The 23,483-nt window shown below is 50.3% G+C and overlaps 1 protein-coding gene and 1 pseudogene across 10 annotated transcripts in view; both read right to left on the reverse strand.

Moving 5' to 3' along the window:
- The window catches only part of SLC2A9 (solute carrier family 2 member 9), a 204,529-nt gene that overhangs the window by 140,924 nt on the left and 40,122 nt on the right, over positions 1 to 23,483 (reverse strand). For 6 of the 10 annotated variants that reach the window (XM_084973835.1, XM_084973834.1, XM_084973832.1 and 3 more), the window contains one exon: positions 1,996 to 2,156. The exons of 2 other annotated variants lie outside the window; for them this stretch is intronic. In XM_084973835.1, coding sequence (XP_084829961.1) covers positions 1,996 to 2,156 — 161 coding nt within the window. Of the gene's footprint in view, positions 1 to 1,995; positions 2,157 to 7,449; positions 7,713 to 23,483 lie in introns of those variants that run through there. 2 more of the 10 variants (XM_084973836.1, XM_084973841.1) reach the window with 1 other exon arrangement.
- On the reverse strand, positions 3,481 to 4,111 carry LOC100622261 (translationally-controlled tumor protein-like; annotated as a pseudogene).

Here is a 23,483-nt window from a genome sequence, read left to right on the forward strand (position 1 = left end):
CCTGGGGTCATCCGTTCTCTTTTGCTCCATGTCGTGGACGTGAGGACAAATGTAAAGCAGTGGGTACCGCCGTCCCTTACGGTGGTGGGTACCACCTAACAGCAGTGGGTACCACCATTGCTAACGGCAGTGGGTACCACTGTCCCTAACGGCAGTGGGTACCACCTAACAGCAGTGGGTACCACCATTGCTAACGGCAGTGGGTACCACCGTCCCTAACGGCAGTGGGTACCACCTAACAGCGGTGGGTACCACCATCACTAACGGCGGTGGGTACCACCGTCCATAACGGCAGTGGGTACCACCATTGCTAACAGTGCTTCATAGTCCCAAGGCCTGGGGGGAGCTGCCTGGGGTCTGATGAAGCTCTTTGCCAATTCAGGTCAGTGAACATGCACGTTTGTTGAGCACCTACTATGCGTGGGTGCCAAGGTGATGATGAGTAAATAATATGGCAGAAAATAACAGTGTCCTTTTATTGAGCTCCTGCTAATGGGCCATTCTCCCTGCATTAATTTTCTCCAGCCCTTCCGTCCTCCCCTGCAGGATGGGAACTGTTGTTCTCTTACATAAAGGAGGGAACTGAGGTTCACATACATGAGCTGACTTGGCTAAAGCCCCACAGCTGGGAAGTCAAAGATTCGGGATTCACATTCACACACTCATGCTCCAGAGACTATTCTTTCCACTGATATCTCGAGATTCCCCTGGAAGTCGCTATAAGCAGAGACACAGAGAAAAAGTTTGGGGGGGGGGAGTCCCCATCGTGGTGCAGTGGAAACAAATCCGACTAGGAACCATGAAGTTCTGGGTTCAATCCCTGGCCTCACTCAGTGGGTTAAGGATTTGACGTTGCTGTGAGCTGTGGTGTAGGTTGCAGATGTGGCTCGGATCTGGTGTTGCTGTGGCTGTGGTGTAGGCTGGCAGCTGTAGCTTTGATTAGACCCCTAGGCTGGGAACCTCCATGTGCCGTGGGTGTGGCCCTGAAAAGCCAAAAAAAAAAAAAGGCACCAAATTCCTTAACTTGAGATGTCTGGTTTTCTGTTATTAACAGTAATCTTTTGTTCCTACTCCCTGCCTTTTGTTGCAAAACTCCTCTAGATCCTAGCTCCCCACTCACCTCCCCAGAGCCGTTTTCTCAAGGTTACTGGAGATGCTGCCTCCCGGGCTTAAGTCCTCAGTTTTGTCCACTGAATAAAACAGACCTCTCAACTTTTAGGTGATGCATATATTTTTTTTGGTCGACACCTACAACGGAAGGCTGTTTAAGCAACGGATTTTTTTTTCTTTTTCTTTTTTGGCCGCTCTGCAGCACCTGGAGCTCCTGAGCCAGGGCTCAGTTCTGAGCCTCCATTTCGACCTACACTGCAGCTACAACAATGCCGAATCCTTTAACCCACTGTGCTGGGCTGGGGATCGAACCTGTGTCCTAGCGTTGCAGAGATGCTGCTGATTCAGTTGCACCAGAGCGGGAACTCCTAAGGAACTGATCTTTGGAGAAGTAGATCTCTATGGACTTGTGTGGAACAACCTCTAGACACTGTGCTGACTTGTTCATTTGCTCTGACACCCAGACCCACCTCCTGTCTCCCTGCCTTGCTCTGTGCCCAGGAGCTGGCCCTCTGGAACTGCACCCACAAGACTCCTGGTTTTACCGGCTTCCACTTGGTTTGACCAACGAGAGGCACCAGCAGTGGCCGGGAACACTGGAGGAGAGAGAAGCCGGGATGCTTCTTCCCGCTCTTCCTGGTTGGACAGTAGGGGTCTGACATAGCCCAGCGCCTCCTCAACCTCACCTCCTGCCTGTCAGCCCATCATCCATGGACTCACTTCTCCTTGGCCTCTGGTACCCAATTTCTGCTCCTTGCTCTCCCGGCATTAGCATCTCCCCAGTTGGACCCAATGGGACTCTGTCGACTGCTGGGATCCTGACCCTGGTACAGACATATTAGGGGTGCTCCGGAGGGCGCCCCCAAACAGACAGCTCCCACTGACCTCCCAAGAACCTTTCCGATGAGCTTCACCATCAGCGTCCCCACGAGTCCCCCGACGGCGAAGATGGACACGGTCACAGACCAGAGCAGGGTCAGGGTGTCCGGGTCTATGGCACGTCCGTACCTTCTTTCCCACGACTCGTTGTAAAAGGCCTTGATGTACTGCAAACAAACAACACACCGTGTGATTCCTCCTGCCCCATCCTGCTGCTCCAAGCCAGCCAGCGTACAAGTGAAACAGCGTCTGCGGAGCACTCTCTATGCTAGGCTCTGTTTGAGCTTTATTTCATTGAATCCTTCTCACACCTTTTATGGACGGGCTGTATCTTTACCTCATTTTGCAGATAGGGAAACTGAGGCTCAGAGACACTTGCTCAGCTCAGTGGCAGAGCCCGGGAGTCGAATTCAGATCTGACTCTGAACCTCGGGGAACCGTCCTACCTGGGCTTCTCCAGCTTTGAGGCACAGCAGAATACCTCAGAAATGGGTTTGAAATGTATATATCTATCTAAACTAAGAGAAAATATCTGCCACCTTGGCATGGGTAAAGATTTAAGACAACAAAAATGCTAACCATAAAAGAAAAACAAAATGCTCATTTGAATTTCAACAAGATCAAAGCATTCTGCTCTTCGGAAGAGATCATGAAACCTGAAAAGACAAGCTGCAAACTGAGCTCACACATTTGCAACACATATAACTACAGAGGATTTGTAGTCATAATATGTAAAGAGTTCTAATAAATCAATAAGAAGACAACCCAATCAGAAATGAGTGAAAGACTTGAACAGACTCCAAAAAATTCAAGGGACCAGGAAGCTAATGATATCACGTTCCACGCCATTCATCAACAGGGAAATGCAAATGAAAGCCACAATGAGATGCCCACTTCATAGTCACTAGACCCCTACTGCTGTCAATTCTGATTCGGTGGGTTTGAGACGGGACTGAGGGATTCCCTGTGTTCCAGAGACTGAGGTCACGTACTATGCACCCCCTCAAGAGAGTTTCATCCCCAAGATCCTCATCGTTACCAATAAAGGCCTATAGGAGCCAGCGTGTGACATGGCAGAAAAAGCACAGGTTCAGGTCACACAGACCTGGACTTGAATCTCAGGACGATGATTAGCTAAAGGTTTAAACCAGCTGGACCTTGATACCTTTGTCTGCAAGATGAGAACAATGACACTGATGTCTCAGGGCTGTTGTGAAGGTCATATGAAAACTTGGAGCAGTGCCTAGTACGTGCATGGAGCTCACACAATCCCCAGGAAAGTTAAAGATTAACAGGTCTGGTAAGAGTGAGTAGTGACCAGCAGTGTGTACTTTTTTTTTTTTTTGAGTTTAAATGATTTTTATTTTTAGACAACCTCCATGACATGTTTTTTTTTCCCCCTCAAAACCAATGCCTCCACTCCAAAAAAAAAAAAAAAAAAAAAAAAAAAACATCAATGTCAAAATGAGCTCAAGATGCCTGCCTGCCATCAGTCCCATTTGTCTAAGTCCTGGTGTTTTGTGAATGAAAAGCATCGGCCAGCCAGTTTTGACGACAGGTGATAGATCCGAAGTAGCAGCCAAATTTGTTAACGTTTTCCATCTCTAAGCCATCCTTAAAGAAAGTCACACATGGAGTCACGCGATCCTCACGCTAGTCCAGCAGAGCAACCATGCCGTCTGCATTCATGCTTTTACCAATGAAGAACTGATCCTTTTTGAAGTCAGCAAGGATGTGCTGGATTTGCTCTGCAGCACCTGCCATAAAAGGTTTTACTCTTTCTGGTCCCTTTCTTCACGTTTCCCTTTGATTGACTTCATGTCATCTCTGATGTTTTTCTTCTCGGCTTCCTTCGTGAAGCTGGTTTCCTGCAGGTGATGGTTTCCTAACAACATCGACCCCAGTGATTACTGGGCTTTGGGTACCTTTGCCCTCGGGCCCTTCAGCAGAGGCATTTCCACCAAGGAGCGAGTCATCTATGTCGCCCTCTGTCCTACTGACCATCTTCCCCTCCGTCTCCAGACACAGCCCGTCCGCGATCTCTTGGATCTTGTAGATGCTGGAGAACATCTCATTGTGGCTGATGAGGTCCTGGTAGATGATCATGAGGGCGGCTGGAGGGAGATGACCACGGCAGCAGCTTAGCAGGAGCCAGGAGCTCAGAGTGGCACTCGGGGAGGGGGGACACTCGGGGCTGGGGGGAGTGGGTGGAAAAGCCAGTGTACTCTTGTACTCTGACGGTGGGAGTTTAATTTGCACAATAATCTTCGCAAACTGTTTGGCATCATCTGGTAAAGCTGAAGATGATCCTAACCTATGACCCAGCAAATCCCTTTCTAGAAAATTCCTCTCGAAAGCTCCTCTTTCCCATCTGCCCTAGGATACACCTGTCCAAACATGCATGGCGGCATTGCTTACAACAGTTCCCAACAGGAAGCAACCAAGATGTCCACTGACGGTAGAATGGATAAACAAATCGTGGAATAGTTATAATGTGAAACACGACAGCCACACACACGAATGAACAACAGCTATGTACCCAACACACAAAATAAAATCTCAAAAAATAAAATCAAATAAATGTGAACAAAAGAAGCCAGAAACAAAAGGATGCATACAGTATGAGTTTATATATAACCTTCAAACACATGCAAAATTAAAAGGATTTGGGGGGGGGATTACATGTAGATTATAAAACTGCAAAAAGACGCAGAGAAATGATTTTTTTTTTCTTGTCTTTTTAGGGCCACACCTAAAAAGCAACTTCCACAGCATATGGAAGTTCCCCGGCTAGGGGCTGATTTGGAGCTGCAGCTGCCAGCCTATGCTACAACCAGAGCAACGCCAGATCTGAGCCACGTCTTCGACCTACACCACAGTTCATGGCAATGCAGGATCCTGAACCCACTGAGGGAGGCCAGGGATGGAACCCACGTCCCCAGGGATGCCAGTCAGGTTTGATACTGCTGAGCCACAGCAGGACCTCCCAGGAAATAGGCATGTCAAATGTCAGGTCAGCGGCCACCTCTGGGAGATGGTGGAAGAAATGATTGGAGGGAGGTGTTGGCAGGGTCTTCCGTCTCAATCACCTGTTCTCATGCAGACACTAGTTTTATAACCATTTTCTTTCAATGATGTGTGTACACGTGTGCACGTGGGCATGTTGTACACTTTTTTGTAAGGATAATGTGTCTTCCCACTTGTAACCTTTTTTTTTTAATGGTGGGAAAGTCTTCCAGGCAGAGGGACAAGCATGTGTCAAGAAGGCTGAGGGGGAGTTCCCATCATGGCGCAGTGGTTAAGGAATCCGACTAGGAACCATGAGGTTGCGGGTTCGGTCCCTGCCCTTGCTCAGTGGGTTAATGATCCGGCGTTGCCGTGAGCTGTGGTGTAGGTTGCAGACGCGGCTCGGATTCCGCGTTGCTGTGGCTCTGGCGTAGGCCGGTGGCTACAGCTCCGATTCAACCCCTGGCCTGGGAACCTCCATATGCCGCAGGAGCGGCCCAAGAAATAGCAACAACAACAACAACAAAAAAAAAAAAAAAAAAAAAAAAGAAGGCTGAGGAAAGCCTGGCGGGTTCACAGACCGTCGAAGAGGCTGGGGCCGGGGTGGGGTGGGCATGGGATGGCACAGTAAGGATACGGAGGCTGCATGGAGTTGAAGGGGCTGAGAAGGTCAGGTTATGTGGGACCACAGAGGTCATGGTAATGACTTGGCTTGTTACTTGGATTTTTTTTTTTAGTTGGGGGGGGAATGGAGTGGGAAACTATTGGAGGATTTTAAGCAAGGTGAAGACATGGTGTGGCTGGCATTTTCAGGAGAAGCTTGTGGCTTGAGAGCATCGAGTGGATCAGAGCAGGGCTGGGGAGGAGGCTGGCACCCTCTTGGGAGGCTTTGCAGTTGTCCAATGTCATGGTGGCCTGGACCGAGTGATGGAGATGAAAGCAGAGGGTGAATTTGAGGTATGTTTTGAATGTGGAATGGACATGACTAACTGGGTGATTGGCTCCGAGTCTGGGGAGGGTGCTGCTGCTGAAGGTGAAAGAGGAATGTAGCAGACTGCCAGGTGTCTGGCGCTTAAGCCAAGGTAATGATGGCAGGAGATGGGGGGGTCCCACTTTCTCCCTGCCAGATCTCTATTCTCCCCCCATTTTCTCTCTCTTTCTGGCTCCATAACTGTCCTGCTCAGAGTATGGAGGGAGGCCAGAATATATCATCAACACCTAGGGAAATTTCTAATGACAATGAGGCTTCCATGTATTAATACACAAGACACTCCTATCTGCCATCATCCAGTGATTCGCTCAGAAAACCAGTGCTGATACTGGGGCCTGAGCTGAACACAGAGATAAACCAAACAGCCCCCCCCCCACCCCCGTCTCAAAGATCTAGTTCACTGGAGCTGATCATGCATTGTATCATTTAAGGATGCTCTTGGCTGCAGGAAACAGGATATCCCAACTTAAACTGCTTAGCAACAGGGACATTCCCTGGGACTATTGATCTGGAGGCTCCGTAGCAGGACCTCGAATCCAGCTGCTCCCTTTTACTTCCTTCGGCTGGCCATAGATGTGACCTCATCCCAAGCTGCACCCACTCAAAATGACAGGCTGAGTCCTAGTAGCAGTTTTGATCCCATGCTTTCCCACTCGTGTTTGAATGGAGAGAGTAATCCTGGCCTCTCAGAGACCTCCTGGTGCTCAGAGGAACTTTCCTAGACGCCACCAGTGCATCTGTCACTATGTCCTATCGACCCTGGTTGGGGCCCAGGCCCCCTACTAAGCCAATCACTGGCAAGTGGAACGGCAACTGCCACCTGCATCTCTGGCCCTGAATCCCATTTTTTTATCTCCTCCTTGCCGCTTTATTAAATCACACCACTGTTCTCCATTTGCTCAAATTCACGACTTCATCCTTAACCTTGCCCTTGATCCATCCAGCCTCCTCCCTGTCTGGCACGGGTTGAATTGTGTCCACCCCCAACAATGCATATGTTGACATCCTAACCCCAGCTTGTGACCTTATATGGAGACAGTGCCTTTACGAGGTAGTCAAGTCATAGTGAGGTCATTGGCATGGACTCTAACCCAATAAGACTAATGTACTTATAAAAAAGTGCGTCTGAACCCAGAGATGCACAGAGAGATGACACGAAGAGACACAGAAGATGGCCATCTACAAGCTAAGGAGAAAGGCCTGGAAGAGAACCTCCCCTCACAGGTCTTGGAAGCAACCAACCCTGCTCACACTTTGACCTGTGACTTCTAGCCTCTAGGATTGTGAGAGAATAAAATTTCTGTTGTTTAAGCCCCCTAGTCTGTGGTACTTTGTTTTGGCAACCCTAGCAAATGGATACACTGTCTCACCCCCACTTCTCCTTCTCTCACCCCTGAACCCAGCCCAAGCCACCATCGGCTCACCCAGGGCTCCCAGAACAGCCTACAGCCATGGACGCTCACCAAGTCGCCACGTGCAGCCTCCTGGACTGGGTACCACGCTCTCTGTCAGCGGCTGAATTCTTACATATAAAAATTGGCTCTCCGTTCTCAAGTATTCCAGTGGCCGCCTGTTGCCCTTCTGGCTGCCCAGCACCAGAGGCTCCCCTTCTCTTTTGGGAAAACTTCCTGCCTTTTACGAGCCCTGTGACAAACAGAGCCCACTTTGCACTCGACATTGAAATTGCCGGACCTGTGCTTTCCCCGCATCGCTGCAGCGACGGAGTGGTCATGTGACCAAGGCTTGGCCAATCAGAAGCCTGGGTTTGCACGCGGGCGGGAGGCTAAGAAAGCCCGGTGGGAATTCTTTGGCAGCAGAGGGCGCTCCAGAAGACTGGACTTGGGGGAAGTGGGAGGAGCCTCCCCCCTCCACCCCAGCCAGTTCTAGGTGTGATTTGGGGTGTTAGCCCGGCTGAGGAGCTTCCAGTCCTAGCTCACCAGCCCACCCACCAATCCTGGGAGCCGCTCATTATTTTTTCGGCAAATTCTTTTTTAGCTTGGATCAGACAAAATTGTCGTTGTGTGGGACTACGGAAACGCTACCGAAACACATAAATAACCCTGTTTGATCCTCATGTCAACCCTAGGTAGACACTCTTCTTTACAGATGAGGGAATCAGGAATAACCTAATTCACCCACAGACAGTGGCCAGTAAGTGGTGAAGGAGAATTTGCGCCAGATCTCCTTTCAGAGCCAGGAGAAACACCCCACCCTGCGACTCCTCATCTCATGAGGATGGTGTGAAAGTGAAGAAGCTAAATCCAATAGGACATTTATTGATTTAAAGGTCCTGATAGATTAGGCCCTTATTCCGATCTTAACGGGGTATGTAACCACCAAAGAGCAGAGTATAGGGCGAGAAACAGTGTGGTAATGGCCAAGCCGAAGGGATGGAGGGGCCACAGGAAGGCAGGGGATATAGGATCCCGGACGACTACAGCACGTACTATAAGGTTGGGACCCTCCGGGAGGAGCTGAAGTGAGTACCTTGAACTTCCCAAGCCTCCTGCCCAATACTCAGGACACCCCCATGCACTGAAGGTCATTCTCAGATGTGACTGGGTCCCTGCTGCCATCCTGCACGGACTCAATCATTTGCAGCTGCGTTGGGAGGCATCCTGCGGCTGCCTGCCCTAGAGAGCCTCTTATTCCCACGCTGGCAGCAATGACCAGTTTCCTGAGTTAATGTGAAAAAACGAAAAGGATATTATTTGGGAGGAAATTGTCTCTTTTCCTTTCCAATCCACCGGGAGCCTGGTGGGGAGAGAGGCGGCTTTCGCATCACGCACTGCTAGGCTTCGTTTTGTGAGTCTCTGCAGAGACTTGTTGTTTCAATTTGGGGAAAGTGGCGAATGGCAGCATGTGCAGAGGGCTGGAGGAGCCTGGAAGAGCTGCCCCCCTGCAGAAACACATCTCAAACAGTCCCTAGAAGCTGGTTTCAAAGTGATGCCTTGAGCAATTAAAGTGTTTGTCTTCCGGTGTGAATTCAGCAAAGGCGGAGATGAAAGGCAGCCCCACAGCGGATGTGACAGCAGAAGCCAGGTAATGAGTGCTGTTCAGCTAATTCATTGCACGGACTCATTCTCTGAGTTTGAGATTCATGGGGCTGGTCTATGTCAGCACTGGCTTGTCGTGCCTGGTACAGAACAGGGCTAAATCAATGTCTGTGTCTTACACTGAGTTTCAGCTACAGGCTATTAGCATCATCTAGTATAATAAAAACAGGTAACCCAGACACCACATGCACCATGGGCCATGCACTGTTCTAAGAACTGGGCACACGTGAATTCACCTGCTCTACAGCCCTATGAGCTAGGGGCTGTGTTTTGACTTCTCTCTTGAGCAGATGAAGGAAACTGAGACACGGAGCTGCAGGGCTCCCCCAAGGTCACCTCACTGGCACGTGACAAGGTCGTCAGGACTCAAACCCAGGCAGTTGGACTCCAGAGCCCAGCTCTTAATCACAACTCCGTTCCAGTTCTTAGTAGAGGAAATAAAAATATGATCCCCTCAATTCCTCCGCTGTGTGTGGAAAGACTGAATTAGGGGAGAAGAGGAGACACAGAATCAGCCTTGGCTGAGGGCTACGTGTGTATAGGACATCTGCACAGCTCCCCTCAGCCCACGCTTGCAGCCATCCTGTGACATTTCATTAGAGTTGAAAACTCTGGAGCTGAGCAAGGCATCTGAAAGCTACAGATGCAGAATCCACTCACGCTCACAGCATTCTTGCCCTCCTCCTCCTCTGGGCCACACTTCTTGGTCCCTTGCATCTGGGGGTGGGGAGGGTGCAGGTCACAGGACTGCTTCTCACCAAAGGAGTGTGAGTGGATGTGTGTCACCTCCATCGAGTGGTGCGCCTTCTCCTCACTCCCTTTTCTTGTAGCCTGGTCATTCACAGAGGACGAGCAGAGAGCTTTGAAGCCCTGGGGAATGGTGGAGCCACTCAGCAGAAGCAGCCTGGGCCCCTGGATGACTGCATGGAGCAGAGCTCGCCTGCTTTGGGTGGCGACATGGGTGAGAAATGAACTTTCATTGTGTTAAGCCACTGAGAATTAGGGGTGGCTAAACAACTGAACACAATCAACTTGACTCCCCCAAGCCCCATGCCAGGACAATGATCATGGTAGGAAGTTTTAAGAAAGAGGGATGATTTGAAGGATGTGTAGGTTTGAGATATGAGCACAGAATCAAGATTCCTTTTACATTTGGGGGGACTCGTAAGACTCCATTTGACTGTCCAATAAAATAGAGGTTTATAGTCACTGTGCTAGCTAATCTCTAGCCCGCTTTGGGCCATCTCATTCATGGGTTCCACAATTTACTTTTCCATTGAGCCTACTTCTGAGAAACCCAATCTTGCGTCTTTCTATCTGGCTCTTCAAACCTACTTCCTCACCACCAGGGGCCAGGTTCCCATCCTGTCTTCTAGAGACACGTTCTGTGGTCCCTTGCCTTCAAGGAGCTCAAGATCTATTGTGGAGACAAGAGCTGAATTAATATGCACTTACAACATGGAGTGAAAAGAGCTGTGGTACCAGGGAGCTGAGAAAGGCTGCCGACACTCAGCCAGGTAACCCAGGTCCTGTATGCAACACGGGCAGGTGAGTGGGCTTGGGTTGGACAATCGGAGACAAAAGTTCTCAAAGGCAGAGAAGCTAATAACATGGGTGATGACATAGAGACACTGTAAATGAGTCAATGGGGTCAGAGGGTGGCCTTGAAGCTGGAGAAAGGTTGGGGAACTAGACAGGGGCTGCTCGGAACTGGCCCTGACTGCCAGTCTAAGGAGTCCACACTTAATCCCATGGGCTTTGGGTTGAAACTGGAGGGTTTGAGCAGCACAGAATTGAGATTCTAATCAGTGTTTCAGAGCATTCAGTATAGGTGCAGTGTGAGGCTCTTTTAGGAAGTTTCACCTGGGGATGCTGGACCAGTCTGGAGGCTCCTGGATGGGTAGGGCGTGATGAGTCTTTGGGAAAACTTCTTTTTCTTTTTAGGGCTGCAGCTGCGGTATATGGAAGTTCCCAGGCTATGGGTAGAATCGAAGCTGCAGCTGTCAGCCCACACCACAGCCGCAGCAATGCGGGATCTGGGCCAAGTCTTTGACCTACACCACAGCTCACGGCAATGCCAGATCCCTGACCCACTGAGAGAGGCCAGGTTTGGAACCCACATTCTCATGGATACTAGTCAAGTTCATTACCTCTGAGCCACGACAGGAACTCCCAAGTCTTATAGAAATGTTTGATGTACTCATTGAAGAGAATTTATACTACAATAAATACTAGTACTGACTCGAGCCCAAACTGCAAAGAAATAAATAGAGGCCCCATATGGTTAAGAGAAAGGAGACTCGACACAGCGCTGAGGGTCTTGGGGTCAGGAATCGCTGGCACCGCTGAGTCCTGTGACCTCCAGCAAGTGGCTCTGCCTCTGACGGCAGGCTTCTCCGTGGTTAAGGGCCCCAGAGTCCATTTTATTCAGCTCTCAGCTGGGCTACTTCTCTGCTGGGTGATCTTGAGTAAGTTACTTAACCTCTCTGTGCTTCAGGTTTCTCCTCTGTGAAATCCTTTTCCTCCCTAAAGAGTTAGTGTGAGGACAAAAGGTGGGAATGAACATAAAGCCCAGTGCTGGATCTGCAGGAAACACACAATACAATTCAGAAGCTGGGGTGGCTGGCGGTGGCGTCAATACAATTTCTGTCTCTTGAAATAAGTGTTCTAGACGTGTTTATTTCTCAGGTCTATGAATCCCTGAATAATTTACCACCATCTCCCCAGCCAACAACATGGGGGGCCAAGCTTCTGGCAGCAAATTGAATCATGTAATTCCCAGCCAGGAGGACTGGCATAGGATACCACCAAAGGATGACAGGAAGTTGCCAGGCAACGGGACGCAAATGACCTGGTAGCTTGTCTTACAGTATGAAAGTTCTCTACTGATTCTCACAGAGCCCGTCATGAATCCATCTCCAATTATTCTCAAGAGTGTGATAATAATCCTCAAACATAGAATGTGGATGGGCCAGAGTACAGGCACCAGTGCCTAACAGAGCAAGGCGTGCCCGTAAAGCCTCAGGAATTAATTTGTAGAGACAGTCAGTCCCCACCACTGAACGTGCTGGCCACCAAACCAGGCTTTTCGAAGTAAGGACCACACAAGACAAACTTTCACAAGCCTAGGAGTTGCCACTGTGGCCCAGCAGGTTGAGAACCTGGCATAGTGTCCATGAGGATGAGGGTTCAATCCCTGGTCTCACTCAGCAGGTTAGGGATCCAGCATTGCTGCAAGCTGTGGCCTAGGTCACAGATGTAGCTTGGATCCTGCGTTGCTGTGGCAGTGGCAGTGGTGTAGGCCTGCGGCTGTAGCTCTGATTGGATGCCTAGCCTGGGAACTTCTTTAGGCCACAAGTGCAGCCGTAAAAAGAAAAAAAAAAGAAAATTCCACAAGTCTAGCAGTGCCACTAACATCACCCGAGTAGCAGAGCTAAGGCCTCCTGGCCCAAGACTTCTAGCCTCTAAAGATCTGCCTGGAAGGCTGGCCCTGGGCTGGTGTCAGGGAACTTGGATTTGGGGAGGAGCCTTGCTGTTCTCAGAACTGAGAAGAGAGGCTCCTGAGGCTCAAACTCTGCAAACAGTGTGGTTTGGTCTCAACACCCGCTTCTTCTCTGGGAGTTGGGAATTGTGTATGTGCCAAAGAGGAGGTGCCTGTGTGACCAACCCCTAATAAAAACCCTGACCTCTGAGTCTCTGATGAGCTTCCCTGGGGGACAACATCTCATGTCAGTGTCCCAGCTGCTGCTGGGACAGTTAAGTGCATCCTGCCCGTGCTTCTCTGGGGAGAGGGCCTGCTCTCCTCTGCATTTCTCCCCAGGCACCTTTTCTCTTGGCTGGTGTTTCTTTGTTTTCTCCCGCTGTAATAAGTCACAGTCATGGAGTTCCTGTTGTGGCTCAGCAATAACGAACTCAACCAGGATCCAGGAGGATGCGGGTTCAATTCCTGGCCTCGCTCAGTGGGTTAAGGATCTGCGATGCTGTGAGCTTTGGTGTAGGTTGCACACACAGCTCGGATCCTGTGTGGCTGTGGCTGTGGTGTAGCCCAGCAGCTGTACTTCGATTGGACCCCTAGCCTGGGAACCTCCCTGTGCCGCAAGTGTGGCCCTAAAAAGATACACGGTAAAATAAAGAAATAAATAAAAAGACTAAATCACAGTCACAAGGACGCCTGCATGCTGAGTCCTGTGAATCTTCCTGGGGAATGCACAAACCTGGGTGGTCTTGGGGACCCTCGCCCACCCCCCTGGTCGTTCGGAAAATGTCCAGATCCATCTTGATTTGCTATTCGGTCTGCAGGTCTGTGGTGGCTTGTTTTCTTCCTACCACGTGATTCCCCTGGAGGAATTTGGGTAACTGAGGCATGAGAAAGAGGCCTCTGTACTTCCAGGAACCCGAGCACATTCCACTCGCTCAGCTGGCTTTTAGAATAAAAACTGAACACGATGAAAATGATGCCTCGGTTGTGAGCAATCCTCAGAGAGTTAAGGCTTCCAGAGTTTTCTGGGTTCCCTCCTCAACTGCCTTTGCAAGGAGGAACGTTGTCTTGACTCCTGGGTTTAATTATATAGAACATGAAGAAAAGAAAGTTTCATTTTCTCTGTGGCCCCAGGCAAGAGCAGAGAGGAGCGCGTGTACGCGTAAATATCCTTCTTATTAAAAGAAAATCGATCTGGAGCTTCACTCTTGCTGGAACGTTCTTTTGCGAGATTGCACGGTTGTGTGTGCAAAAGGACGGTGCGTTCACACGGACCTGTTCTCCGCTCTGTGATGGCACGGCCCACTCCCTTCTGCATGCCCTCTGCGTGCCCGGAGTGAAAAGGGTGAGGGTTCTCATTACTGTTGAGATGGCTTCCAGCAGCGAAAAATCCGTCTTGAGGTAGCAGGGCCTTTCCAAGGGCGTCTGATCGAATCCAAGTTCAGGGCGATGGTTTTGCACGCCAATGATGCAATCACTTGTAGAACAGGAATAACAACCCTCCCTTGCAGGTGGGGCCGCTGGGAGGATCGGGTGGGATGAGCCCCTGGCATGATGTCCCACATATAGTCAGTGCTCAGGAAATCTCAGTATCTTTCTCCCGTGGGTCGGAAACAGGACGTCTCCAGTTTTATTTGCCTGGGGCTGTTCATACTAGCAGTGCCATCCAACCTCCTCCATCCCACTTTTCCTGACGGCCTGCGCCACTGGGCTGGCCATTCCCGGGTACCGACCGCTGTCTGACCACAGCAGCTGCGGCCCCCACTCCTCTCAGCAGAGCTGCCCTGAGCCCTAATGGGAATGGGGTTCTTTCCCCTTTAAATTCAACAGAGGCATTTTTCCGGAGGAATTGTATGCAATGAGAAAATTCTGAATCAAAGAGGCAGGCGTCTCAGCTCCAAAACGCTGGGGGCCCCAGAAAGAGGTAGGGGTGGCACCCACCCTCTGGAACCCCCAGACACCCACACCAGGGGCTGGAAAAGCCCTCCTCCTCCTCCTGTCAGCCAGCAGCTCTGCCTGCTCTGATTAAAACCCAACCCAACCAACGATGACTCACAGCTCCCAATGTAAACAATGTGACAGCGTCTTACAGTGAGAGCAGCTGAGAACAACCTAAGAGGCCCATGTTAGGAAGATGGGGCGCCCACGTGGGACGGCAGTGCACAGCTGTCAGAAGGCCTGGGGATGGAGGGTATTCAGGGATGTGGAAAAATGCTCTCAGTAGAAACATAAAGCCAAAAAAAGAGGACATAAAATGGCATATATGGGAGCCCCCACTGTGGCACAACGGGATTGGCAGCGTCTTGGGAGCACTGGGTCGCAGGTTCGATCCCTGGCCCTGCACAGTGGGTTAAGGATCTTGCTGAGGCTGCGGCTTAGGTCACGACTGTGGCTCGGATCTTACCCCTGGCCCGGGAACTCCAGGGCAGCCAAGAAAGGAAAACATAAAAATGAAAAAAAATTTGTTTTCATTTTTATTTACTTTTTAAATGATTTTTATTTTTTCCATCATAGCTGATTTACAGCGTTCTGTGTTTTCTGCTGTACAGCAAGGTGGCCCAGTCACACATACACACACATATATATATTCTTTAAAAAAAAATTTAATGGCATATATGGATGATATCAGGAAGGAAAAAAAAAGTAGATTCAGAAAAATCCTTAAAAGTGGCCTCTGGGTGGGGCCGAGGTTGTGACTCCCCATTGGCTGATTGGCTTTGAGCCAGTTAACCTTCCTGCCCCCAGGTTCCTCTACCTGCAAGGTGGGATTATTGTCACAATATCTGCATGCGGGCTGGTACCCCAATGTGAGATACAGTTCCTGTTTCCTAGAAGGGGATTTGTAGCAGGAGTTTTATCATTACATGATTAAATGTGTGCTGTCTGCTTTTGCTAATCGCAGCCTGTTTTGCTTTTATAACCAGTGAGACAAAGGAAGAGGCGGAAGGGAGAGAGAAGAAAGGAAAGATCGAGAGCGACCCTGAGGTTTGCAAGTCAGAGGCAGTCCCGGTCCAGGCTGAAATTGACCAGAGATGCCCGCCTCATCAAAATCACAGCCAGTTGTTTCTGCAACAACAAGGTGCACTGGCTTCTCCTGTAATCAGCCCTGGCTTTCAGAATCCGCCATGCCCCTCCCCCACTGTGCCCCTCCCCCACTGCCCACCTGCCCACCCACCCAGTGCCGAGGTCTATGACACCTCTGCCCTCATCATCCCCCTAATGTTCCCTCTAACAGGTCTCAGGCCACCCAGGGCACCTGGCCCTGCGCCCTGCTTCTCTGAGAGCACAGAGGCCTCCAGAACACTTGCTGAGATGGCAGTGCAGCGTGGCATTAATTGAAAAGACTAGAACTCTCTTCTGGTTCTCTGTCTGCTGGCTCGTTGGAACCTTCCCTTTGGCCAGCACTGAACATCTGCCCCTAAGCGGGACAGCCCTACTCTTGTAGAACTGAGAGGATGATTTAATGCCTTATCACCATGTGTTTACCCGCCCTGAGGGAAGGACCAGAAGGGGGAAATGATCAATTATACCACTTCTGCTGGGAAGTTTATGAGGAGTCAAATGAATTGCTCTGCGGAAGCCCTGGGCTTAAATACTAAGATTCTGCTCCCCTCCCGAGTGAAGAACAAATGTTGGCAACACAGAAATTGCTGGAAAGGGGAGTCACTCATTGTAACAGCCAAACCCCTCCTGTGGATGCTGGCTTTGTTTCAAGGAAGTACAAGTTCATGGGGCTTGGGAGTGGGGACAGTAAGTTAGACAGCCCCCCCACAACGAAGTTTCCATTCTTTCTTTACGTCTCACTCCTCCCTTCTCTCATTCACTCATTCACTTAACAGATTTTTTGTTCCTGGTATTTTTACGTATCGAACATACTTTTGTATGAGCTACAGGGTATATTTGCCATATACAGCTGTAGAAAAAGAATGTGGCTAGCCTTGCTTCCTGGTTCGTGGAAGTGTCATCGAAGCCTTTGGGGTTTCCTGGATGATAGGGGTGTCTTTGTTATTCATGGTGGGAGTGGGTGCTTTCAGACCTCACCTGAGGCTTAAGGCAAATGAGGTGACTCAGGTTGGGCGCTGGCCATGCCAGAAAGACCATGGGGTCAGGGGGTTGGGGTTTTGATCTTAGTGATGCCAGCCTTACCTCCAAGGGGGGCAGGCAATGGATGAATTTGATCAGCCCTGCCTATGTAATGAACGCCAACAAAGCACTGGTCATGGAGCACAGGTGAGCATCCCTCATGGACTGTGCTCTGAGTATTGTCACATGTCAAGGCACTGGCAGGGCAACATGTCTTGACACTAAGGGGAGAGAACACCTGCAGTTTCATGTTTGGAACCATCTTCGCTGTACGCGTCTCTTCTTCTGTCTGCTTTTGATTCATATCCTTTCTGTAATAATCAAACCATAAATGGAAGTGCAGTGGTTTCCTGAGGTTTTCTGAGGTCTAGCAAATGATCAAGCCTGAGGGGCTAGTGGGAGCCCCCAGATCTGTAACCCAATGGTCTGAGTTGTGGGCCGTCCTGGAATCCCCAGGCTTGCAGGTGGTGTCGGAGGCGGGGGCAGACACTTTAGGAGACTGTGCCCATAGCCTATGAACTTGGCCTGCCTCTGGGAAGTCAATGTCTGAAGTCATTGCAAACCTTTGCTGAGCACTCTGCTGGGGGACCGGGAAACAACGACCACCGATGTTTGGAAGGACGCTTTGACCTACAGTATCCTGTCTGCAGTGTTTTTGCTAAACCTCAAGACAGGCTCCAGGTGTTCACTCTGTATTTTTGGACTCAGCCCTAAACTTACCCTCCCACACACCTTCCTGTCTGATCTCCCAGCCACAGAGTTCCTGGTTTACGTTCCAATTACTTTTTTAAAAAAAATTTTATTATAGTTGATTTTTTTATTATGTCCTTTTCCTGTCAGTTTCTGCTGCTCAAGCACAGTGACCCAGACATGCGTGTATATACACGTTCTTTTTCTCACATTATCCTCCATCATGTTCCATCACAAGTGATTAGACACAGTTCCCCGTGCTGTACAGCAGGACCTCATTGTCCTTTTTTTTTTTTTTTTTGTCTTTTGTCTTTTTAGGGCCACACCCGAGGCATATGGAGGTTCCCAGGCTAGGGGTCTAATCGGAGCTGCAGCTGCCGGCCTACACCACAGCCACAGCAACACCAGATCCCACCCGAGTCTGCGACCTACACCACAGCTCACGGCAATGCCGGATCCTAAACTCACTGAACGAGGCCAGGGATTGAACCCGCTCCCTCATGGATACTAATCGGATTCTGCTTCGACACAACAGGAACTCCCAGGATGACTCTTCTTAGTGTCTGTCCCTGGGTCACCCTGCTGAAAGCTGGCCGCTCTCTCAGCCCTTGCTCTGTGCCTGCGGGCTGGTCCTGCACACAGGCCCACCACTCCCCACCCAGGCTCCTTGTGGCCAGTTGCATCTGAGCCCTGTCCCCTGGCGTCCCAGCCTTATCTTTGTGGGGATGGGAGTCTGGGCTCCATATCGTCCACTCAGCTTGGACCTTGAATTTCTTTAGAACACTGCTTCCAGAATTTTCCTCTAGGCTCTCCAGACATCGTCCATGAGCAAGAGGAATGTTGATTCATGCTCTAGTTTGACACATCACCTGACCCAAACTGTATCGGCCTGAGAACGAGCATTCACCTTGGCTCCTAGACAACAGCCCCAGAATCAGTGTGATGCTTCCATCCAGCCCCGTGGGCCTCTCAGGTGAGAACTAGACCTGGGCCCTCGGGCAGCAAGGGCATATCTCCCATGACGGCTCTGGCTGCTTCAGGTTATTGTAGCGGCACTGATGGAGCAGAGGCCAGGAGGGCAGCCTTCTGCTAAACGTCGAGGCTTAAAATGGCTTAAATACGAGGCCACTTGCCAGGTGTCAGAGGAGTCCCTTTAGCCTGCATGCATGACTGTTTGAAAATTCAGGCAATTATCGTGTTTTGTTTGATTGGTATGTAAATCAGCTCTAAATTTTTCAGAGCCTTTTACAAGGGCTCAGAGTGCTTTAGAGAGATAAGTAAGTAGATAAATAGGTAAAATAGAGATGGACACGTTGAAAGATAAATGGAGAAGGAGATGGATGGAAAGGCAGATGGATAGATAGATAGATGGATGAATGGATAGATGGATGAATGGATAGATGGATGGATGGATAGATGGATGGATAGATGGATGGATGGATGGATGGATGGATGGATGGATGGATGGATGGATAGATGGATGGATGGATAGATGGATGGATGGATGGATGGATAGATGGATGGATGGATGGATGGATGGATGGATGGATGGATAGATGGATGGATAGACAGATGGATGGATGGATAGATGGATGGACAGATGGATGAATGGATGGATGGATGGATGAATGGATAAATGGATGGATAGATGGGTGGATGGATGGATGGATAGATGGATGGATGGATAGATGGATGGATGGATGGATGGATAGACAGATGGATAGATGGATAGATGGATGGATAGCTGGATGGATAGACAGATGGATAGATGGATAGATGGATGGATGGATGAATGGATAAATGGATGGATAGATGGATGGATGGATAGATGGATGGATAGGATAGATGATAGGTAGATGATAGGTAGATAGCTAGATAGACTGGATAGAAAGATACAACTATGCCAATTAGAATTAGTCATTGGAAACAGAAAAGACAAAAACTTAGACATGCAGCAATAAATGGACAAAAGAAAAATACCAAGGATGTAACATCTGCAGGAAAATTCACCCCTCATGGATCAATAGTTCATAAAGCCAGCCAGCTCTCTGCCAGAGGCGGGAAGAAAGAACTGAAGAACCTTCTGGAATGTCTTCAAGGGCCAGACCTCAAGTGGCTTAAAACCACTTCTTCGTACATCCCATTGGCAAAGTTGGTCAAGGGCTGTGCACTGATGCCCAAGGCACCGGGCGTCCTCTTCCAAACGGGGCGTGATGGGCAGTCAGATTCTGGGGGCTCTTTGAAAGCAGGGTGGACAGGACCTATGCTCATTTAGGGTGACTATGCTGAAGAGAAACAAGTGGGAATTTAGGGACTGGGGGGACTGAGGGCCCCCCAATACACCCTAGGAATGTGGACACAGTAAGCTCCCCAGGCCTCAGTTTCCCCAGCTGTAAAGGGGGTAACTTGGGGTCTGGAGTAAGAACGAAATCTGACCACCCACAAACTGGCCCTAAAGGGCTGGCACGGTGTGTGCCCACAGCGGGCATTATTTTCATTGTCGGCATTCCAGAAAGTTCCCAAATAGCTGAGGTGAGAGAAACACCTGGCATTTGTGAGATGCCCCTGGGTGGCGACCAGGACCAGCGTCTGGTACTGCCTGGATTGGTCAAGTTCCGAAATTCTGCCTCACCTGAGGGCAGTCAGCACGGTCTGTAGCCCCTCTGCTCCCCCAGCCGCTGCCTGGCTCCTTTTAGGCCACCACGCAAGAGGTGACACTGGTTGGCAGGGACCTTGGGACCCCGCGCCATCACTAAACCAGCATCCCTTCTGATGGGTCAGCATCCTTGGTGTGACTTATTCTCATCAGCACCCCAGCGGCAGCATCATCTCTGGGGACCGACACATCTAGGCCCCTGTATCTGTATCACCTGGGTCTGAAGAGCCCAGGTGAGGTCCGGCTCCTACACAAAAGCCCACCACGGGGCGTGGGCCCTTCGCGCCCACATTGCATCCCACTCCCCGGGGTCTCTGCTCCCGTCCTGGACCCTGTCCTGCCTCGCTTGGCACCCTGGGGCCCTCAGCCAAGAGAAGAGATTTCTCAGTGATGTCTGGTCTTGGGCGGAGCCCTCCAGCCTCAGGCTCCCTTTCATCCTCCCCGCCCCTTCACCAGGGATCTGTCACCTCCCCCTTCTGCAGAGGCACCCATAGGGGAGCTGGGGTTCCCTGCGGGCCTGCCTGGCTCTGGCTCCTCCGGCACAAGCTGGTTGCCACCCTGGGAGGAGCTCCCAGGGTGAGCCCTGGCCCCTAGGCCGCCCCCGGAGCTCGCAGGCTGGGCAGTGTTGTGCTGGCTCCTACTCCGGTTCTGGGGCCCGTGACCCCCCTCAAGCTGGGCCTGGCCCCCTTCCCTGCCTCCTGCCCCTCCTGCCCTTTGGGTCTCACAGTCTGGTCACCCCTGCCTGTCTCCATTCTTCACTAGCTGAGCATCAGGGGGCGCCTGGAGGACGGGGATATGTGTCCTGTGCGCCTTGTACCGCAGCATCCAACCACGTGACACATGCAAGGCCCACGCGCAGCGGAGGGCTCCTGGCCGTCTGCCTTCCCCTGGCTGTGTAGCAACATGAGCAGACACGATGCATTAGGGCCCGAGATGCACCTTTCACAGAACACGGAGCAGGAGGGGGAGTTTGAGGGGCTGGGCAGCTAACTAGAAAGTGGTCCCCTGTTTCTCTTTCAGCTCGTGCCCATCGGGGGGGATCTCCTTCCAATGAGACCCCTGCGAAGCAAGCCTTAGGGGCAGGGACCAGGCAATCCAGGGACCCCATCGTGACACCATCCCAACAAGTCAGAGCTTTTGCCCCTGAACCCCTAGGGCTTCTCTAAGCAAAGCCCAGGGCAGCCGTTTTTGGGGGTGGGTGATGCAGGTAAACGGCTCACTTGACTTGTTGTAGATGCTCCCTGCCTCCCTGGCATCACTCGCCGCCTTAGCCGACCACGCCAAGCCTCCCCAGCACTGGGATTTGGGGTCCAGCGGGTGGTTCGTGACCAGGCAGAAAGATCATGGGTTGTGGATACAAATCAGTCTGAATTCGAATCCCAGCTGCCACCTCCTAGCAAGTTGCTTAAACTCTGAGCCTCTGTTCCCTCATCCATGGAAGGGAAATAGTATCCGTTATGGCCTGAAGTGTACCCCCAAATCCATGGTTGAAGACATAAGCCCCGGGGTGATGGTACTTGGAGGTGAGGCCTTGAGGAGGTGATGAGAGTTGAAGGGAGCCCCAAGGGTGGGGCCCCGATGGTGGGGTTAGTGCCCTTGTATGAGGAGACACCAAACAGAGAACCAACTGGTCTACTATCTGCCACGTGGGACACAGTGAGAAGGTGGCTGTGTTCAGGCCAGGAGGGGAGGCCGCACCAGGAACCGGATCTGGGGCTTCTAGCCTCCAGAACTGTAGCAATAAATGTGTGCCATGTAAGCCCCCTCCCAGGGGTCTTTTGCTGTGGCAGCCTGATCAGATGAATCCTCACAGGTCTCAGCATTTCTATGAGCATGAAACCTGCAGGGCAGGCAGCATTTGGTGGCGGGGTGACTGGCCCGATGGAAACCCGTGGTCCTCCTCCTGTGATGGAGAGGACACCCCAAAGAGCGGCTGCCCAGGTAGGGCTGACCCCCCAGCACCCCTCCAGCCCCACCCCACCCCCATTAGGCAGACTGGGCTCTGGGCCCTTCTAAAATGTGCGTAATAAACACCTGTCCCCAAGCCTAGGGATGCAGGCTAAAACGCTTCACTCTGTAACAAGGACTGAATAATTTCATGGGCACATGGCCGCAACAGCACAGCCTTAACTTTCTGGACCAGACGTCCATGGTGTAACACTGGCCGACACAGAAAGAAACCTGATTAAAATGGCTACAAATGTGTCTGCTGACCAGGAAAATGGACATTTTTACCTAAAGCTGGCTACTGGCAGTGGCCAAAAGCATGGGCCCTGCAGCCAGAGTGCCCAGGGTTGCCCTCTGGCATCTGTTACTGTGTGATGGTGGGCAAGTCTGCAAGACCCAGAATAACCAACTCAGCACTGAGGGAGAATAAGACATTACCCGGATTCAAGACTTACTATAAAGTACAGTCGTCCAGACAGTGTGGAACTGGTTAAAAAAAAAAAAATAGACAAGCAGATCAATGGACCAGAAATAGACCTGCATCTGGTCAACGGATCTTTAACAGAGGAGCAAAAGCAATATCGTGCAGCAAAGAGCGTCTTTCATCAAATAGAGCTGGAACAATAGACATGCAAAAGAAAAAAAGGAATCTAGACACAGACCTTATACCCTTCATTAAAAAGTAACTGGGAATGGATCACAGCCCCACATGTAACATGCGAAAATAGAAAATGCCTAAAAGTTTTAAGATAACATAAGAGAAAATCTAGATGACCTTGGGGATGGTGATGACGTTCCATTTATTTATTCTTTTGATGGCCACACCCACGGTATTTGGAGGTTCGAGGGCCAAGGATTGCATTCCAGCCACAGCTGCAGCTTCCTATGATTTGGTGGATCAGCAGGACTTCATTACAATTTAATGTTAAGAGAATAAGCAGACAAACCACGGGCTGGGAGAAAAATTTTCAAAAGAAACATCCGATAAAGACCTGTTACCCAAAATAGGAAAGAACTAACTTCCTTCCTTCCTTCCTTCCTTCTTTCTTTCTTTCTTTCTTTCTTTCTTTCTTTCTTTCTTTCTTTCTTTCTTTCTTTCTTTTCTTTCTTTCTTTCTTCTCTCTCTCTCTCTTTCTGTTTTTAATGTCAAACCTGCAGCATATGGAGGTTCCCAGGCTAGGGGGCAAATTGGAGCTGCAGTTGCCGGTCTACACCACAGCCACAGCGATCAGCAATGAGGGATCCAAGTTGTGTCTGCGACCTACACCACGCTCACAGCAACGATGGATCCTTAAGCCACTAAGCGAGGCCAGGGATCAAACCCAAATCCTCATGAATGTCAGTCAGGTTCATGATCCCTGAGCTGCAACGGGACTCTGAGAATTCCTAAAACTCAATAATGACAACACAAACACTCTGATTAAAAAACAGGCAAAACGCCAAAGAGACACCTCACCAAAGAAGATATGCAGATGGCAAGTAAGGATATGACAAGACATTCAACGCCACATGTCATCAGGAAAGTACGAACTAAAACAATGAGCTAGCATGACACATCTCTGAGCACATCCAGAATCCAACACAGTA

The sequence above is a fragment of the Sus scrofa genome, chromosome 8, assembly GCF_054392235.1.
Source record: "Sus scrofa isolate SSC_HxYL_T2T_F1_AM1 chromosome 8, Sscrofa_HxYL_maternal_Yorkshire_Landrace_v2.0, whole genome shotgun sequence".
Classification (NCBI taxonomy): Eukaryota; Metazoa; Chordata; class Mammalia; order Artiodactyla; family Suidae; genus Sus; species Sus scrofa.